Raw genomic sequence first — 15,778 nt, forward strand, 5'->3', positions numbered from 1 at the left:
TTGGACTAAAAGGTTTAGTCGCTCAGCATTCAGAATAAAAGTAGTAAACTGGATTAAACATTGGTTTTATGGGAGAAGCCAGAGAATGGTAGTAGATGGTTGTATCTGATTGGAAACCTGTGACTCATGGTGTGCTGTCCCATCGCTGACCCATCCGTCACTGACCTAATGACCTCCCGTACCTCCTGTCACTGGTCCATGGACCCACCCAGCACTGACCCACTCCATCATTGTCTCACTGTCTGTAACCTACCCGTCGCTGATCCATTGACCCACTTCGTCACTGACCTATCCATCACTCATCACTGACCCATCACCAATACTGACCCACTCCATCATTTGCACCTTGTCCCTGACCTACCCTTCACTGACCCATTGACCCACCTTGTCACCAACTCTCGCTTCAATGACACCCTAGTTACTAACTTCTGACCCTCCCTGCAATTGTCTCACCTCATCCCTGACCTACCCTGTCACCGACCTCCCCTTCCCACCCCGGTTACCAACCCATTCTGTAAAATTCTGGCCGCTCACTGGTTTTGGAGGTTCATCGCTCAACCCAAGCCCCGATCAGCCTGATCTCACTGAGCTCAGATCACCCTAAACCACCCAGCACAGGGACTGGACCTTCAGCCTGACATCCATGGCTGCCCTCAATGCTCATCCTTTTCCCCTTGCTTGGTCCATAACTTTCCAGGTGTTGCCAGTTCAAGTGCTTATCCTGACACTCTGCAAACGTGAGAGTCTCTGCTTCAGGTTCCAGACAGCTACCAGGAGCACCCAGCTAAACCTCATACAATAGACAGCACCAGCAGTCCGATGTGTCTCCGAGCTTTGAGAACTGAGTCACCATTCTCTGAATCTCAGTCTATTTTCCCACAGTGGAAATACTTAGTGAAATTTCACCGAAAGCTGAGATAAGAAACAGCTAGGTGTCTGTGAACAAAACCAGCTCTTCAACCTGTCTGAAGCAGAAGATAAGAATGTGAAAATCTCAAAAGATTCTGTAGTCTCGTCATCAAATGAAGCAGAATCCAGATATGTCAGGATGTTATGGCGTTCCGAAATCTGCTGCAAAGAAAGGAAAGTATGGGGAGGAGTAGGCGGGGGGGGGGGGGGGGGGGGGGGAGGGAAGCGGATTTGTGTGAGAGAGAGAGATGGAGTAAATGAGAGACGCGCAGAGGAAGGGCGAGTGAGAGAAAGAGGGACAAGGGGGCAGAGGTAGAAGCCATGCTCATTGAAGGATCTGAATGCTCAGAGACGAAAGACAGACGACCTGTAAGGCTTCCACTGGGGAGTCAGCCCACTAGAGGGGTTGTGGGAGGTGGAGGGAGATTGACATTCTTTAGCACAAACAGCTGCACCCTGTTAACTTCTGACATTTCATAGTATCGCTGCGTTGGACAGTGCTGAAATGGCGTGTACTCACGTGTGTGTAGAGGCGTGTCTGCAGCACCACTGGCAGGGTTGAACATGACTCCGGAGATGTCCAGTGCTGCTGTGTAGTCGTCAATGTAGATCTACACAAGGTAACGAGGACAAAGGGAGTTAACACAGGAGAACAGGAGCCGCTGAGCAGAGCTCACTGCCACCACTTCACCTTCAGTCAAGAGCGCAGGAGAGAAATCCTGGGATTACAGGCGAGGATAAGGTCAAACGCTGCCCAAATACTGAGCAAAGTAATGGTCAAACAGCTGGATCCCACCACCACAACTTCCCACATCTGGATCCACACCTGGATCCCACTGAGCATTCCTGTCATCAATCCTACTGACCAATCCCCATCCACCACATCTGCATCCGCACAGACTTTTTCTCATCTGGATCCCACCCACCGCACTTCACCTCTGGATCCCCAAATTGGTTATTCCTCACGTCTGAATCCCACCCAACACCCCCGCATCAGGATCCCACCATTCCTTACACCTGGATCCCACCTGCCATTGCCAAAGCCACTCTCTTGCTGTTTGCCACATGTGAAATCCGTACACCACTCTCCCCGTCTGGATCCCCACCGACTATTCCACACACCCGGTTCTTGGTTCTCACATAGAGGAAAACTCCTTTCCCTTAACATCTTAATATTTTTCAATCAAATCCCTTCTCCCTCCTCTAAACCCCACCAGATACAAGCCCAGCCTGTCTAACCTCTGCCCTGGAGAACCTGCCCACTCCAAGTATCGGCCTAATAAATGGAATTGCTTCCAACTAATTAATGCCTTTCTTTTAAAACAACCAATCCCTATGACACCGAAACACCACCTTATTACTTCTGTATTCAATTTCCCAGCAAGAAACTTTTGCTTTTGAATTACTCCCTGTCCCCTAGGTTCATGAATCACGGGTACCCAGACCCCTCCACACTTACAGCAGTTCAACCTCTCTCTGTTCTAGCTCTCCAGCCACATTGGGAAAGCTCTCTCTGCCCACTCCCCACCCTATCAATGTTCCCTACCCACACCATCAATGTTCCTCACCCACAGCCTCACCCCATCAATACCTTCTCTATAACCTCTTTACGACTCACTTTCTTGAGCTTGCTTCTCTTCCTCGGTTTAGATGACAGTTAATGTCTTGTAACACTAACTGTTTGCTTTCCACACGCACTGTCTGCCCTGTTAACGGTTTCCAGCTTTTCTTACTTTTGATGAGTCACCAGCAAACTGTACCTGTGGTGTGCACTGTCTGTTATACACATCATAAATGATCAAGCGGTTCAGTCATTGTTCAGACCAAACAACAAAATGAGGAAGAAATGTGATCAAAGTGATTTTGACCGTGGAATGATTGTTGACATCAGACAGGGTGGTTTGAGTATCTCAGAAACTGCTGATCTCCTGGAGTTTTCACTCCCATCAGTCTCTACAGCAGGCACTCCCAAACTTTTTGTATGCTATGGACCAATACCATTAAGCACGGGGTCTGTGACCCCAGGTTGGAAACCCTGCTCTAGATTTTACAGGGAAATGAGGCGAGAAACAAAAGAAAACTTTCAATAAGTGGTCTGAACAACAACTGAACTTCTTGGCCATGTCTGCATGCTTTGATGCATTGAGTTGCTGCCACATGATTGGCTGATTAGATAGTTACATTAATGAGTAAGTGTACAGGTGTACCCAATAAAGTTTGCGACTGAGTGTAGACAGACTGAATGTGTTGAAAACCGGCAAATGGAGTTTAACGGGAGAAGGTGGGTATTCGTAAGAGATACTTATTGTCTGAGTGGAGACAGTTTGAAACTGAGTGAAATCCAGTGGGATCGTGGTGTTCTTATTACAAGAATCACAAAAAAAAAGTCCACTCTAACACCTAGTTATTAGAAGACAAACAGCATTTTGTGCTTTATTGTGAAGGGGTTGGTGTTTACAATTGGGGAGGTGTTTGTTGCAATGATATTAGTGAGACCTCAGCTGGTATGAAGTTTTGATCTCCTTACCCATAAAAAGGTAGCATGGCACTGCAGCTAGTCTCAAGGAGATTCAGCAGGATGGTTCCTGGGATCAGATGGTTGTCCTATTGAGAGAGGCTGGACAGTTTGAGTCTGTATTCCATGCAGTTTAGAAGAATGAGGGGTGACTGAATTCAAACATACAAGCTCCTAAGGGGGCTTGACAGGGGAGACATTAGGATATCTTCACCAGTGGGAGAGTTACAAACAAGGAGCCATGAGGGGCTGATTCTTCTAAACTGTGTGAAATTTTCTATTCTCATAGAGGGCAACAAACTTTTGGAATTCTCCACCCCTGAGGTGGAGGAAGCAGGATCCTATAACCACTAAAGTGGAGGGGGCTAAAGATTTGACAGGTTGAAGAATAGAAGGGATGTGGTGAAATGGCACAGAAGAGGAACATACAGAAACTGCACTGCAGTGGATCGGAGGTGCTACAAGGGTTAGTTAAAACTGCCAACGCATCACTGGCACCCACCTACCTGCCATCAGGACATATATACAGAAGGGTGCCAGAAAATGGCCAGTAACTTCATGAAGGATCGCACCCACCCTGCTCATGGACTGCTTGTACCACTCCCATCAGGGAAGAGGCTATGCAGCATCCACGCCAGGACCAACAGACTCAGAAACTATTAATTCCCCCAAGCAACATGGCTATTCAACACCTCAAGCCATGAACCCACCCCACACCCCCCCCATCAACACTATGTACATTCACCATGCCTCACTTTATGTACAGACATTCAGTCTGTGTATATCACAGTTACTTGTTACCTATTTATTGAGACACCACACAGAACAGACCCTTCTGGCCTACGAGCCATGCCACCCAGCAATCTCTCGACTTGATCCCAGCCTAATCACGAGACAACTTGCAATGACCAAATAAGCTACCAACCGGTACGTCTTTGGAATGTGGGAGGAAACCAGAGCACCCAGAAGAAATCCCTGTGGTCACGGGGAGAACGTACAAACTCCTAACAGACAGCGGCGGTTATTACACCCGAATTGTTGGCACTGTAATAGCATTACGCTAACCGCCTCGCTACCATACCGTCCTGTTTAATAGGGTTTCTTTTATACTTATTGTGTTTTTTATGCTGCATTGGATCCGGGGTAACAATCATTTCATTCTCCTCTATACTCGAGTACTGAAGAATAACAATAAATAATCTTGAATCTTGAGGTCAGCATAGATCAGCCATGATCGTATTGAATGGTGGGATAGGCTTGAGGGGCCAAGTGGTCTCTCTGCTCCCATTTTCTTGTGATTCTATGTGTTATCTCAAATATTTCTCAGAGCTCTGTCTTGACGTCATTAATTAATCATTTCTGATGTTCAGCTCACCGGCCTGTAGTTTCCTGCTTTTTCTCTCCCTCTCTTCTGAACAATGGAATTATATTTATCATTTTCCAACTTCTCCAAAACCTGAGAACTTTGAGAATTAAAACCAGTGCAACAACTTCCTCAAACACAAGGAAATCTGCAGATGCTGGAAATTCAAGAGACACAGAGCTGGAGAAGGGAGAGGATCATGGGACGGGAGGCCTAGGGAGAAAGAAAGAGGAAGGGGAGCACCAGAGGGAGATGGAGAACAGGCAAGGAGTGATTGTGAGAAGGGCAGAGAGAGGAAAAAAAGGGGGGAAAATAGATAAATAAATAAGGAATGGGGTAAGAAGGGGAGGAGGGGCATTAACGGAAGTTAGAGAAATCAATGTTCATGCCATCAGGTTGGAGGCTACCCAGACGGAATATCAGGTGTTGTTCCTCCAACCTGAGTGTGGCTTCATCTTGACAGTAGAGGAGGCCATGGATAGACATATCAGAATGGGAATGGGATGTGGAATTAAAATGTGTGGCCACTGGGAGATCCTGCTTTCTCTGGTGGACAGACCTCCAACATGATGGCATGATTTCTTTAACTTCCGTTAATGCCCCTCCTCCCCTTCTTACCCCATCCCTTATCTATTTCCCCCCCTTTTTTCTCTCTCTGTCCCTCTCACAATCACTCCTTGCCTGTTCTCCATCTCCCTCTGGTGCTCCCCTTCCCCTTTCTTTCTCCCGAGGCCTCCCGTCCCATGATCCTCCCCCTTCTCCAGCTCTGTGTATCTTGAATTTCCAGCATCTGCAGATTTCCTTGTGTTTGAGGAAGTTGTTGCACTGGTTTTAATTCTCAAAGTTCCTGGATTTTGGAGAAGTTGGAGAATGATAAATGTAATTCCATTGTTCAAAAGAGAGGGAGAGAAAAAGCAGGAAACTACAGGCCAGTGAGCTCTGTATCCCTTTTGCCAACCACCTTTCTAGCTCTTAGCTTCATCCCTCCCCCTCCTGTCTTCTCCTATCATTTTGGATTTCCTCTTCCCCCTCCCCCTCCCACTTTCAAATCTCTTACTATCTTTTCTTTCAGTTAGTCCTGACGAAGTGTCTCGGCTCGAAACGTCAACAGTGCTTCTCCCTATAGATGCTGCCTGGCCTGCTGTATTCCACCAGCATTTTGTGTGTGTTGCATTAACTCCCTCACTCACCACTTTTGTCAGCCACAGCTCCAACAATTCACACTGGGCTATTGTCCTCAGGATTGTCCCTCCCGCCAATTTTGGAGCAATTGGGGAAAATCTAGTAAAAGTTGTTTGGGTGAGCTTGTTTGAAAAAGGAACAAATGGCAAGGGGTGGAAGGGGCAAGGCTTTTTGGAGAGTCTAGGAGCAGTGTGTTACTGTTAGAGTGAACCCTAAACCCTGGCAAGTGTAGGGAACCTTGGCTGATGAGATATTGAGGCTCTAGTCAAGAAAATGAAAGCATACATTGGGTTTAGGAGGTTTTGGAATCAAGTGAACCCCTTTGAGTATAAAAAAGCATTAAGAACACTAAGTGGGAAATCAGGAGGGCAAAGAGGGTATGAGATGGTTCTGGCAGGTAAGGTTAAGGAAAATACCATACAGGTTCTATAGCCATATTAAAAGAATGTCTAGAGAGAGGTCTAGAAAGAATGTCTAGGACCAGCAGTACTGCCTATATCTTGAACTGCAGGATGTTTAAAGGATATTTGTTTACTGAAGAGGAAATCATGGTTGCTCAAGACAGTAAAGGGAACCAAGTACAAATATTTTGGAGGGCATTTGTATTATCTAGGAGGATGTACTTGCAGCCTTACAGTGCATTAAGGTGAATAGATTCCCAAGGCTTGACCAGGTGCATCCTTAGACTGTGTGAGAGACCAGAAAGGAGAGTGCAGTGACCTTTGTGGAGATATTTGTTTCATTATTAGCCACTGGTAAAGTTCCTGAAATTACTGTTCTGTTGCTTAAAGGTAGCAAGAAGCCAAAGAATTACAGGCTAGTCAGCCCGACACCAGTAGTGGGAAAGATACTGAAAAGAATTCTGGGGGACAAGATCTACCAGTCTGCTTAGAAAGAATTGTTTTGTGCATGAGAAGTCAACCTTAAAGTACTTTTTAAGGGTTTTTGAAGCAGTAATCAAGAAGGTACATGAGGATGGGGCAGTGATTGTTGTATGTTTGGACTTTAGTAAGGCCTTCGAGGATCTGATGGTAGGGTTGTCTGGAAGGTTGGGTCCCATGGAATCCAGAAAGAGCTAATTAGGTGGATTCAATATTTGTCTCAAATGTGGAAAGCAGAGGGTGGTTGAAAGCTTTCTCAGAATGGGGGCTGGTGACTAGAGTGTAGCAAGGGCCAGTGTCGGGACCTTTATTCATTATTTATAAATGAATAGCATGCAAATGTATTAAGGGTCAATCAGTAAACTTGCAAATAACATGAAATAAGGAGGATAGGGATAAAGAAGCTTATCACAGACTACTGGGGAATCTTCAGTCTGGGAAGTGTACAGGGGGTGGAAAATAAATGTCAGTACAGATGAGAGTGAAGTAATGCATGTTGGAAAGTTAAACCAGTGTAGGATTTGTACAATGAATGGTTGAGCATTGGGGATTGTAGTGGAATGGAGGGCTTAGAAGCACAAGTACATAGTTCACTGAAAGCAGGTAAACGGGATGGTGAAAAGTGACTACACACTGGCCTTCATCAGTCAGGGAATTCAGTTTAAGAGTTGGGATATCATGGTGCAGTCGTATAAGTTATTGGTGAGGCCACACTTGGAGAACTGGAAAGCTTTGGTCACTTTCTTATAGGAAAGACACGGTTAAACTAGAAGGAGTGCGGAAAAGATTTACAAGCGTGTTGCCAGGACTAGGGGGCTTGAGTTATATGGAGGGAATGCTGGACTAGGTCGCTTCTCCTAGGAATATAGGAGAATGAAGGGTGACCTTACGGAAATTTGAGGCACTGATACTGTGGATGTTTACCATCTTCTCCCCAGTGAAAACTGGCATGGATTTAGGGTGAGAGGGGAAAGATTTAAAAAGGGGACCGATGAGCAACCTTTTCTCATGGAGGTTGGTGAGTATACGGAACGAGCTGCCAGAGGAAGTGGTTGAAGCAGGTATTGAAGCACTTGGATAGGTTCATGGAGGGGCAGGACATAGAGGGGTATGGACTGAATGCAGAGTTAGGATTAGCTCAGTGGGCACTGTGGTTGGCATGGATCACTGGGCCAAAAGGGCCTGTATTTGTACTAAACTGTTCTGTGACTCTACGAACAACCCTTAACCTACTTCCCCCAGTTCAGTTCATTGCCCACGTAGCTTAAGGTTAAAATACTCACCCTGACTATTGTTCTCTTCGTCAAAATTCAGTCACAATATGATTAACTACTCCCTGGGAAGTCCTTCACTCTGAAGTCACCTTTTGCTCTGAGAACATCACAAAATCCTGCCCCACGTATGGGATTTCCCTCATTTAATCACTGCTCCTTTCTGAGAAGGTCCTGTTATCTCTTCCTTTAAACTTGATCATGCGGTGTAGTTACTATAGGAGCCTGCGCCCGACTCTCACCAGTCTTTCCCCACTATCTCACCCACCCAACCACTTCCACATTAGGTTTCCTGGCTGTGGACACCTTTCTCTACTGCTCAAAGGCCAGCCTGGGTTCCAGTTGGTTAATTACATTTATTGCATTTCTGACTTGGGGACCATCTCTCAATCTGCTGAGGGAGATCAGATGAACCCAGCAGGACAGTGAGGGGGGGATGGGGGTAGCAAGAGGATTTGTCAGTTTTGGGTCCATTCCTCATGCAGGGCTTTTGATCTAAAATTTCATATGCCACCACCCCTCTCCCCCAAGATGCTGCTTGACCTGCTAAGCTCCTCCAGTACATTGCTCCAGGTTCCATTTTTGCAGTCTCCTGTGATCATCACAGACCGGGTTTGACCCATCAGGAAAGCACAGCCTGCTTTGGCTCAGTCCTGATTTCCCACGTCAGCTGATGCTGACAAGTTGGCCAACCAGTAATGGAACACACAAAATTCTGGAGGAATTCAGCAGGTCAGGCAGTATCCATGCAAGGTCAATGATCTGGGCTGATACCTTTCATCATGACTGAAAAGGAAGGGGGAAGAAGCCAGAATAAGGTGGTGTGGGGGGAGGGGGAGGAGTACAAGCTGGCAGCTGATAGGTGAAGCCAGGTGAGGGTCAAGGTGAGTGGGGGGATGAAGTGAGAAGTTGGGAGGTGACAGCTGGAAAAGGTGAAGGGCTGAAGAAGGAATTTGATAGGAGAGGCAAGTGGACGATGCAAAAAAGGGAAGAGGAGCACTAGGGGGATGTGACAGGCAGGTGAGGAGAAGAGGTAAGAAGCTAGACTTGGGGAATGGAGAAAGAAAAGAGGGAGGGGGAAAGGAATTGCCAGAAGTTAGAGAAATTGATGTTATGCCATCAGGTCGGAGGCAACCTAGAAAGATATGAGATGTTGCTCCTTCAGAATCTCTTGCATTGGTGATGGAAGAGTTATTACTTTGTTGTACTCTCCAAATCCACCAGAAATTGTACTCCGTGGGTCATTTTCCTGATGCAGTCAACATTCAGAGTGTGGTCTAACCAGTTAACTGGGAAAATGTAAATATCACACCCCAACCACACGCTTTTATAATCCACGTGGACATGCAAACTCCTCACAATTACATCTCTTCAACTTGGCATGGCAGAAGACCAAACTTCTTGGCACGGGACATTTGACCCATCACCCATGCTGCCTCTAAAGGAGCTCCAAATCACCCCCATCTCCCACTCCTTCCCATAGGCTCCTCTTCATTCATTTCCCAACTCCTGTTGTTAAAGCTGCTCCCACAACTCTCCCAGTCAGCATGTCCCAGATCAGAACAGGTACAGCCACAGATGTAGTGTATATGGATTTTAGCAAGGCATTTGATAAGATACCCCATGTAAGGCTTATTGAGAAAGTAAGGAGGCATGGGATCCAAAGGAACACTGCTTTGTGGATCCAAAACTGGCTTGCCCACAGAGGGCAAAGAGTGGTTGTAGACAGGTCATATTCTGCATGGAGGTCAGTCACCAGTGGAGTGCCTCAGGGATCTGTTCTGGGACCCCTACTCTTTGTGATTTTTATAAATGACCTGGATGAAGAAGTAGAGGGATGGGTTAGTAAATTTGCTAATGACACAAAGGTTAGGGGTGTTGTGGATAGCTTGGAGGGCTGTCAGAGGTTACAGTGGGACATTGATAGGATGAAAAACTGGGCTGAGAAGTGGCATATGGAGTTCAACCCAGATAAGTGTGAGGTGGTTCATTTTGGTAGGTCAAATATGATGGCATTAATGGTAAGACTCTTGGCAGTGTTGAGGATCAGAGGGATCTTGTGGTCCGAGTCCATAGAACACTCAAAGCTGCTGTGCAGGTCAACTCTGTGGCATACGGTGCATCGGCCTTCATCAATCATGGGATTGAGTTTAAGAGCCGAGAGGTAATGTTGCAGCTATGTAGGACACTGGTCAGACCCCACTTGGAGTACTGTGCTCAGTTCTGGTTGCCTCACTATAGGAAGAATGTGGAAACCATAGAAAGGGTGCAGAGGAGGTTTACAAGGATGTTGCCTGGATTGGGGAGCATGTCTTATGAGAATAGGTTGAGTGAACTCGGCCTTTTCTCCATGGAGCGACGGAGGATGAGGGGTGACCTGATAGAGCTGTATAAGATGATGAGAGGCATTGATTGTGTGGATAGTCAGAGGCTTTTTCCCAGGGCTGAGATGACTAGCACGAGAGGGCACAGTTTTAAGGTGCTTGGAAGTAGGTACAGAGGAGATGTCAGGGGTAAGTTTTCTTACACAGAGAGTGGTAAGTGCATGGAATGGTCTGTCGGTGGCAGTGGTGGAGGCGGATATGATAGGGTCTTTTAAGAGACTCCTGGATGGCTACATGGAGCTTAGAAGAATAGAGGGCTATGGGTAAAGCCTAGGTAGTTCTAAGCTAGGGACATGTTCAGCACAGCTTTGTTGGCCAAAGGGCCTGTATTGTGCTGTATGTTTTCTATGTTTCTACATCCTCACCTGTGGACAAATGATCTCCCTTCCCCTCTCCTTCCTAAGCTGATTCCCTTCTCTCTCCCCCCTCTGGAGCAGCCCCCATTACTTTGCTCTGTAAAATTTATCAGTAGATCTCTACTGGGATGAAAGATGATGGAAATCCTGAAGCTTGTTTCATTCTTAAACCTCAGACTGCACAGTTTTCAAAGCTCCACTTAAGGATGGATGAACTAGCTGAAGGAAGATAAATCATATAAGACCCCAATTCATATTGTCAACACAATCAATTGCTATTATAAGCTTGAAATCTCCAGTACTTACATTGTTCATACGGTAGTTGCCCTCTTCTGCCATGATGAGCCTAAAAACAGAAGCAAAATAAATCGATTAATACAAATAGAACCTGAGCAATCAGGCCATAGTCAACATTCAGGCAGAAGTTTAGAACTAAGAGCACCACTCCTCACATAGCTAGAGAGCCAACTACAAAACTCAATGGGAACTAGCTGCATTCTCACAGCAGCTTTCTACCTTGAGACATCCCGAGGATCGTTCTGCCAATGAAGGACAGCGATTTGCCGTAGTGACAAGGTGGGATGTGCAATAGTGCACAGCAAGATCCCACTGACAGTGGTCGGTGAACTGACCATTGTGACGTTAGTTGGCTGATTGATACTGGCCCAGACACCGGGGAGAACTGCCCTGCCCTGGCCCTGGACTGCAACATAGGACCAGAAACAAGTGAGGGAGCTGAGACTTGGGTAACATCTCAGGAAGCTTCCCCCCCCCCCACCCCCACATTGGCTCCTGCCGTGCGAGGCACTGCCCAGATCCCGTACTCAAACTAATGCACTGAGTGATTCTGAGAATCAACAAGGTCTCCCAGTCACAGCCCCCAACCCATCCACCATCCTCAGATTCTGAAAATGAATAAAGAGAAACAAAGGAGGGGAGTATCACTGTAGCAACGTTAGCACTGGAAAAGTCACAGGCTAATTTAATTTAGTTTTCTGACTGATGGGCTAGAACTGGCGAAGATTTGTAGTGGTTACACTTGCTGACCTGTTGTGGAGCTGGTGGGTTTGGGAGATGGTACACACTGTGGCCACTGTGCACTGGTGATGGAGGGAGGGAGGGTGTGTCTGACTTTTGGGTAGGGTGCTGATCAAACCATTCTTTTGCCCTGCTCTTGTCCAGGTAAATGGAGAGTAATCCATCTGGCTCCCAATGCACCCTGCTAGTTGGTTAAATGGAAGCTGGAAGCAGAACTCCAAGTCAGGTTCACAGACCCACAGAGTATATGTGTAACTTCTTGACTTCCCACAATGGACATCACTGAATCCCTTACTCACCCCCTCCCCTCCAACAACAGCAGGCGTGGGGACATAACATTGGGGAGATCACCTCTTCAACTGTAACAGTGGCCCACAGATGTGCCTCAATACCCCAACTTGAAAGTTGACATGGGTGCTTTACAGTGATTACCACCAGAGGAGCGGGGAACTGAGTGAGGGCTATACACTGTGGGAGGGGTAATCTGTAGTTTGGTCTCAATCCCATTGTCCTCAACTGCACCTCCCAGCCCCGCTGTCCAAACTATCTTAGTCTTATTCAATGATTCAGCATCCACATCTCTCTAGAGGAGAGGGACAACTGAGAGAGAAGGAATTTCTCATCTGGATATTTTGAAGATGTGTTGTGTCCCCCAGCATTAGTCACCATTCACTCGCCCTGCAGAACAGGATTGGAGAGATGGATGGGACTGAAGCTAAGAAGTCACTTTCAAACCTCTACAACTCATGTTCTCAGTGTTATTTATTGATTTTCTATTGCACAATTTGACTTCTTTTCAACACATTGGTTGTTTGTCAGAGTTTATGTACAGTTTTCATGATTTCTTTAATTTTCTGTAATTGCCTGAAAGAAAATCAATCTCAAGGTAACATACCATAAATGTACTTTGATAATGAATTTCCTTTGACTTTGAAACAGAAGGGATCCCCAAAGCAACTTGGTTGAAATGTTCAGCATCATTGTCCTGCCTTTGCTCTACCTCAACAGCAAGGCATCTCATCATCGCCTTCCTGAGTGTAGTAGACTTGCCTCAACAACAATGGGAAAATCCCCAAGAATGGAAAATGAATTGGAAATAAAAGTCGTTGTGGATAAAGCATGAAAAGGTTTTGCCTGAAGGAATACATCATGCAACAAGTGTATGGGACATTGGAAAAAAAAGTTGAATTTCCCCATGGGGATGAATAAAGTATCTATCTATCTATCTATCTATATATGTCAAACTCAAGGCCCGCAGGCCAAATCCGGCCCGTGGTGGAATTATCTTTGGCCCGCGAGATAATATCTAATTACTATTAAAGCTGGCCCCAGTAATCGAAGCGCCTATGGCGTATGATATGGCTAATGCTGAGTTTATTCAGGTACCAGGTTTTCAGGGTTTTTAGTGTTTATTCGGCAGTCGTGCTCGGCAGTCTTCTTCATAAGAAATGGAATTTGTAAAGTGAAACACTTTGTAGTTATAGCAGAGACTGAGACACATGAGAGCAGGCTGAAAAAACAGAGGCAACGAAAGCTGCATTCGCACGCGTCCGACTGATCCGGCCCGCATGAAGCTGCATTTTGCTCAATCCGGCCCGTGACCTAAAATGAGTTTGACACCCCTGATGTAGACCCTCAGTGAGGGAGGGCGTTCTGAGTGTTTTGTCAGAAGTTAATGATGTGGCAACACTGACAGAAGACGCATTAAACACTGGAAAGTTCAAAGTTCAAAGAATGTATATTTTATACAACCACGAGATTTGTCTCCTTATGGGCAACCACAAAACAAAGGAACCCAACTAAACTCATTTTTAAAAAAAGACCGTCTCACAGCCAGTGTGCAGAAAAATAAAAGTAGGCAAATAACATTCAGAAACTGAGGTCACAAAAGTGAACCCACCGCCACAAAACCAGTCACACTGATCCAGGAGCCTGTTAGATGCAGACCACAACCTCAGGTCAGTGCAGAGATGAGTAAACCTCGCCAAGCAGTGAGCTAAATACCGCCCTGTCCCTCTCCTGCGGCCCCGACACAATGACCTTTTCAATCTGGCCCAGCACTCGCAGGCCATCCCACGCTCTCGGACCAGGCCCCGTCGCTTTGATATGCTCTCAGGCCCAGCATCCACCACTTCAATTTGACCCACACCCCACCTTTCCAATACGGCCCAGTGCTTAAATCGGTCAAAACATCGGCATATTCCTCGCTCTCAGGCCTGGGTCTCACCGCCTCAACTCTGCCTCGCCTTGGTTCTGCCACTCTGAAATGCCTCCATGTCCACCCCAGCAACGGCCAGGCACCGGCTTGTTCCCTGCTCTTGGAGCCAGGCCACAACACCTCGATTCGGCTCGTACACACAACGCCCCAACCCCAACCAGAAATGAGTGTTCAAAGTAAATTTATTAACAAAGTATGTACATGTTATTTATTTTTATTTAGAGATGCAGAGCGGAACGGGCTCTCCCAGCCCAATGAGCTGTGACAGCCAGCGACCCACCTATGTAGTTAACCCTAGCCTGATCACAAAACAATTTACAATGACTAATTAATCTACTAACCGGTACACCTTTGGAATGTGGGAGGATTTGGAGCATCTGGAGAAAACCCATACTGTCACGGGAAGAACATACACACTCCTTAAAGACAGTGCCAGAATTGAACACTGAACTTGGATGCCGAGCTGTAAGAGCATCACGCTAACTGCCACGCTACCGTGGCACCATATACTACCTTAAAATTAATTTCCTTGCAGGCATTTACAGGAAAATGAACAAACACAGCAGAATTTATGAAAAACTATACACAATGACTGACAAACAACCAATGGGGTAAAAGAAGTCAAATTGTACAAATAAATAAATAGTACTGAAAGCAAGAGTTTTCAGTCCTCAAGTAGAGTCCTTGAAAGTGAGTCAGTGGGGAGTGGAATCAGTTCAGGGTTAAGTGAGTGTAGTTAATCATGCCATTTCAAGTGCCTGATGGTTGAAGGGAAACAACTGTTCCTGAACCTGGTGATGTTAGGACGAGCTCCCGCACCTACTGCCTGATGACAATAAAGAAGAGAACATGGCCTGGATGGTGGGGGTCGATGACGACGGATGCTGCTTTCCTGTGGCAGCGCACCTTGTATACGAGCTCGGTGGTAGGGTGGCCAATAACAACAATAATAAATAAACAATAAATAAATATTGAGAACATAAGATGAAGATTCCTTGAAAGTGAGCCTGTAGGTTGTGGGGACAGTTCCGTGTTAGGTGAGTAAAGTTATCCTCTCTGGTTCAAGAGACTGATGGTTGAGGGTTAATAACTATTCCTGAACCTGGTGGTGTGGGTCCTGAGTCTCCTGTATCTCCTTCCTGATGCCAGCAGCTAGATGAGAGCATGGCTTGGATAGTGGGGGTCCTTGATGATGGATGCTACTTTCTTGGGACTGCGCTCCATATAGATGTGCTCAATGGTCGGAATGGCTTTACCTGTGGTGGACTGGGCTGTATCAACTACTCTTGAAGGTATTTTTCATTGAAGGGATTTGGTGTTTCCATAGTAGGCCGTGATGCAACCAAGTCAATACACATCCAGAGAAGGTTGTCAAAGTTTTTGATGACATGCCAAATCTTCGCAGAAGTCTAAGAAAATAGATGTTACTGTGCTTTCTTCATAACGTCACCTAAGTGTTGGACCCTGGACAGATTCTCAGAAATTATAACAATAAGGAATTTAAAGTTGCTGACCCTCTCCACCTCTAATTCCCCGATGAGGACTGGCTCATCGACCTCCAGCTACCTCCTCCTGTACTCAATAATCATCTCCTTGGTCTTGATGACATTGAGTGAGAGGTTGTTGTTGCGGCACCACTCAGCCAGATTTTCAATCTCCCT

General features: G+C 46.2%; 1 protein-coding gene across 2 annotated transcripts in view; it reads right to left on the reverse strand.

Moving 5' to 3' along the window:
* Positions 1 to 15,778, reverse strand: part of LOC140726230 (nuclear factor NF-kappa-B p105 subunit-like) — a 125,250-nt gene that overhangs the window by 91,984 nt on the left and 17,488 nt on the right. For both annotated transcript variants that reach the window (XM_073042321.1, XM_073042322.1), the window contains exons 2-3: positions 11,168 to 11,207; positions 1,430 to 1,520 (exon numbers count right to left, since the gene is read on the reverse strand). In XM_073042321.1, the coding sequence (XP_072898422.1) occupies positions 1,430 to 1,520; positions 11,168 to 11,200 (124 nt within the window). In that variant the 5' untranslated portion in view covers positions 11,201 to 11,207. The remainder of the gene's footprint in view (positions 1 to 1,429; positions 1,521 to 11,167; positions 11,208 to 15,778) is intronic.

This window comes from Hemitrygon akajei, chromosome 4 (genome assembly GCF_048418815.1).
Source record: "Hemitrygon akajei chromosome 4, sHemAka1.3, whole genome shotgun sequence".
Taxonomy (NCBI): Eukaryota; Metazoa; Chordata; class Chondrichthyes; order Myliobatiformes; family Dasyatidae; genus Hemitrygon; species Hemitrygon akajei.